The sequence below is a fragment of the Panicum virgatum genome, chromosome 3N (genome assembly GCF_016808335.1).
Source record: "Panicum virgatum strain AP13 chromosome 3N, P.virgatum_v5, whole genome shotgun sequence".
Taxonomy (NCBI): domain Eukaryota; kingdom Viridiplantae; phylum Streptophyta; class Magnoliopsida; order Poales; family Poaceae; genus Panicum; species Panicum virgatum.
Genome location: NC_053147.1, coordinates 16,427,331 through 16,432,135, shown reverse-complemented (window position 1 = coordinate 16,432,135; position 4,805 = coordinate 16,427,331). Strand labels below are relative to the sequence as shown.

At 42.2% G+C, this 4,805-nt stretch overlaps 1 protein-coding gene across 1 annotated transcript; it reads right to left on the bottom strand.

The window, feature by feature from the left end:
• Positions 1-663: 663 nt before the first annotated feature.
• Positions 664-4,577, bottom strand: LOC120664668 (auxin-responsive protein IAA19-like). Its single transcript, XM_039943955.1, has 5 exons — positions 4,124-4,577; positions 3,402-3,637; positions 2,213-2,351; positions 1,821-1,882; positions 664-1,047 (listed from the first exon to the last, which is right to left on the bottom strand). Exons 1-5 carry the CDS (start codon positions 4,474-4,476, stop codon positions 1,010-1,012), a joined length of 828 nt encoding a protein of 275 aa, XP_039799889.1. The 5' UTR covers positions 4,477-4,577; the 3' UTR covers positions 664-1,009.
• Between the last annotated feature and the right edge of the window lie 228 nt (positions 4,578-4,805).

The following is a 4,805-nucleotide window of genomic DNA, read 5'->3' as shown; positions in this document are numbered from 1 at the left end:
CAGGCCGGGCATACCCCCTTGTCGTCCAATTTTTCTGATCTCTGTCTCTCTGAAGTTTTTTTTCCTTGTTCAATGCTTCACTTCTTTTTTTTTTCTGGAGGATGGGCAACGCATTCGTCATTCGTGAAGCAAGCAATCGTGTTCCAACTTGTTTGGACTTTGGATAGGAAGGTTTCGATTGATAGGGAAAATAAACCGGTTCTTTTGCAAATTCAGAGGGGTTCAGTCTAACCGACACCAGGCTTTCACATCAGGAATCCGATGAACAGTGGCACGTACATGACTATTGATTTCAGAGAAACATCAAGATAAGTGTGATCTACTACTTCTTTACAATGGAAGAACTGGGCCTCTGTATTGCGAAATGCATACAAGTGAGCTTATGATTCAGATCCCAAATTATCCCGAATTCATCACCTAATTTACTAAGCACAGTCCCCTCAAAAAACGGGGAGACAAAGCTGAACAAGGCTATTGTAACTTATGATTCAGATCCAACATAGAAGTGCAAAGTGATGTGAATTTAACATCATCTCAAGGCTCAACTCAACAGAGTCATACTACCCAATATCAGGTAAGATATCAGAGCCGATTTACAGGCTGAATGACTAGATTTTTTTTTAGATCGACTGAATAATTAGATTGACTTAAAAGCACAGCTTGGGAAGAATAATTATGTGACAGCATGAACATTTGTTCTTACTTCTACGATATGCTTTCTTCAAAAACTTCTACGATATGAAATACAAACTGCTGAATATATAAGCAAACTGGTGAAAGTATCATAGAGGCAGCAGTAAGCTACCGTGTGTGTTCGATCTTTCAGACAAAAGCGACCATCTACAATGACACATGACAACCTCGTGGGCAAAATGGGCGTCTTACAGTAGGTCAGAAATCTCACTGCACATGTGAAAAAAGGCATAACACTTCAGATAAAACATCGCTCCCTTCAGCACCATCCCAAACGGTCCATTACATTCATGATTCACGTGTAGGGCAAGGCACCTTATTTGTTCCGACCAACCTGTTCCAGTGATCTTGGAGCTGCAGGAAGATTGAATATAATTCAGTACAGAGCAACAAGTTGTAATGAAGTTGATGCATTTGTTAACTGCAGATTGCAGTAAATGAATGGGCAAGCAATGAAGTCATATATTAACTGAGAATATTATGGTCCAAGGTACAATTATTTTCTTTTCTGAAAATCTTAAAAGATACTTGGTTCCAGCATACACTGAACTGGTCTTGATCATTAGAAGTTTTCGGCAATACAAGGACTATGTTGAACTTCAATAACAGTACACTTTAGTAAAGAAGACACCTGCAATAGCAGTACAATGTAGTTCACATTGAACAGAGATGTAGAATTGAAACATTCGAATGAGCTACGTATTAAATCAAGCATCTTAGCTATGTCGCCTCATTAAGTATTTTATATGATTTTCCTTATCACAAGGTTAATAGTTTCAGTTTCAGCACAACCATATTTTTTCTAGAGACCAACATCAATGTCAGATTGTAAGTTGGGTCATTGCATGCTCTGACGAACACTCCATGCACATGGGCCTTATAACATTATTGTTACTGTATTGCAGCCATTTTTGTGTTTGCAGGACGAGAACAATATTCAAATGCATACTTTATTTGATTCTAAATTACTGCAATGACAGGCAAATGTGACCGGCAGCTAACATAGTATGCAAACCCAATACAAACAAAACTGCAGCAGAGAAAATTATTAAATTATGCTAAAAGTTTAATGCTGAACAAATTATTAATCATTCAAAAGATGCACAAATGCTAGTATGCGCACGTACCCATGCCAGCAGCATCAGAACCTCTCATGATTCTAAGTTTCCGACAAGTTGTGGTGAACAAGCTGCAAAAGGACCAAAGATAGATAAATATATATACCAGTCACGAGAAATAACTAGTTAAGCAATAAAAAGGAAAGAAAGACGCAAACAATTCGTGTCAGGATCATAGACAACACAGTTGATGAAAAAGATAAAGAAATGTACAAGGGGGTATGCAAGTGTTTCAACCAATTGCTACTAGTCTAGAATCCTGACCAAAATTATATGGACTTCAATGTTTCAAGATCTAAGTCCCAATTCCTAACTACAGTTGCATGATCACAAAAGGATTTCTATCATTTGGATAATAAAATTGGATGAATATCTCAAACTGCAGTAAGTTAGGAGCTCACTCCCAGGGCAGATCACCAACAAGCATCCAGTCAGCATCTTTGTCTTCATAAGTAAGGGCATATTCTTGGTCCAGAAGGGCATCAGCCCTAGAACCATCAGTAAGCCTGTCCCTTGATGGCTTGCCTGAACTGCTTTTACCTGCCATATCACAAGTTTAAGCATATACATTATTTGAGAAGCATCGATGTTTACATAACAACATAAGGCTTTGGTCCTAAGTAGTGCTACAAATGATTCATGAAGACAATATATGCTACCATTATGCACAATGATAAATACTGTTTAAAGTTTGTAGAGTGACAGATCCAGAGAATGCTGAAACACAGGTTTACATACAATGTATCTCTTTGCTCCCACTTATTAATGGCCTTTGCTGCCGTTTTCCATTTGTTTTTCTTTTGAAGAGGGCATTCTAGATAATCCTGGTAAATACTTATTTTTTTAATGTACATGCTGATCATTGACTAGTCAAAATAGAACATGTGCAGATTTTCAGCTAGTACATACAACTAGTCACTCTTTGATTGCTATATATATACAACATATTTTTATAACCTAGTTAGCAGATTAAGTTTCTCCCTCTCTTTTTTCTTTTGAAAGGACATTCTACTAGCTGCTTAAAAAATTAACTGTTGAGTCAGCTAGTCAAAATAGTGTACCATCCCTCAGCAACTACTGCCCATTGACCCCTCGAGACTGGCCTTGTTTAGATCCATAAACGCAAAATGCAAAATTTTTGTAAATCGCTTGCATGGTGTACTAAATGTAGTCGAAAAATAAATCGCATCACACAAATGGATTGTAAATCGCGAGACGAATCTAATGAGCCTAATTAGGACGTGATTAGACACTAAATTGCTACATTGATACTATAGTAAATATGCTCTAATGATGAATTAATTAGGCTCATTAGATTCATCTCGTAGTTTACAGACGAGATCTGTAATTAGTTTTGTGATTAGTCTACATTTAATACTTCAAATATTGAAAATTCTCTTGCAAAAACGCAAAATGCAAACTCATCTAAACAAGCCCTTTCAGTAGAAAACATAACTCCTAATTGTACATGTACACGGACTGGTGACACACTAGCTCATTAGGTCAGAATAACAGGCGTCCATAACCACATGGTGAAAAAGTAAATTGAGAGTTGTGGCAGAAGAACTAACAGAAAACAGAAGCACTTACCAGTGATGAAGCAACTGAACATTTTCTCGAGACCAAGCGAGAGATCCTCATAGCTTGAGTAGGTCTTGAGGTCCACCTTTCTTAGGTATGGGGCTCCATCCATGCTGATTTTAACATAACAGCATCCTGCCTCACTCCTACTTTCATCTTCCGCCTTTGTCTTTGTGGCACTCGCAGTTAGTGTATTCTTTCGGTAACTCTGTCTCCGAACAGGTGGCCAACCAACAACCTGCGCCCTAGAACATAAACTCCCAACGATAAGTCCAAGCCACACCAAACGGTTCCAAGTTATAACTGACTACAATTTCTCCTTGTAAAAAACTCCGAAATTATAGTATTTTGGTTTATATCAGACGGCGGTATTGATGCTGGTCTTGATGGTGTGCATGTAAATCTGCGTTCAAGTGTAAGACGTCCTGTTCTATGTTTTCTAGTATAAAAGCAGGTGAACATTTCGCTCAAAAAAAGCAGGAAATTAGCTCCTCATCTCTGCGCTTAGGCTTTTGATACTTGCCAGCCGCAGTCAAGCATCAGTGCATCACCATTCACCAATACTATTATTGCAACCCAACGAACTACTATCGCATAATCGCATACGACCTACAAATCCTCCCACAGCAGAGGCGAAACTTGGGCTATATGACGAGCTAAGCAAAGAACAGTCTGAAATCGAATCATCCTAACTCTAAAGTCGAAACCAATTAACTGCCGCACCCACTTACTTGGCAGCCCGCGGAGCTCCGGCAGCGGTTGCAGCCACCCCCTTGTTCTCCTCCCCGCTCACGGCCCCAGCAGCGTCACCGGCATCCGCATCCCGCTTCGCGGGCCGGTCGAGGGAGTCGGCGAACCCGCGCTTGGCGCCGCCCCTGGGAGGCGCGGGTCCCAGCGTGAGCGCGGCGTCGACGTGCTCCGCCCCCGCGCCGCGGCCGGGGGACTCCGAGCCCGGCAGCCCGAGCCGCAGCGCGAGGTGCGGCCCCGGAGCCCCCTCGCCGATGCCGGAGCAGGACGAGGAGAAGGCGGAGGACGCGGCGGCGCCCAGGCCGATGTAGTCGCGCGCCTCGAGCGGCGGCGGCATCGGACGGAGTCGGGGCGGCGAGAGAGGTCGAGCTGAGGAAGACGGGCGAGGGAGAGGCGCAGGCGCAGCGCGGCAGCTGGGCGGGAAGCGAAGCGGGGCCTCTTTTTGTGAGACTTTTACCCGTATGCGCTTATGTAAATTTCACTTGACCCCTATACCCCTAAAATGTTTGGTGTTACCTTTATATCCTATCACTAAATTCTTTTTACCTCTGTAGCCTTTTGGATGGAATGGCATGTAATGGAGACTAACGGACTTGCAAAAAGATCATTTTACCCTTAGCTTAGATGAGAGAGCTGCTGTACAGGGAGGGAAGAGGCGCATGGGTC

Bases quoted from the DNA above. Each gene is read 5' to 3' on its own strand.
- LOC120664668 (XM_039943955.1), bottom strand. From the start codon at position 4,476: ATGCCGCCGCCGCTCGAGGCGCGCGACTACATCGGCCTGGGCGCCGCC. The intron at 1,883-2,212 runs GTGAGCTCCTAA...GTCCTTTTGCAG, and splicing joins GTTGGTGATCTGCCCTGGGA to CTTGTTCACCACAACTTGTC. The intron at 1,048-1,820 runs GTACGTGCGCAT...ATCTTCCTGCAG, and splicing joins TTCTGATGCTGCTGGCATGG to CTCCAAGATCACTGGAACAG.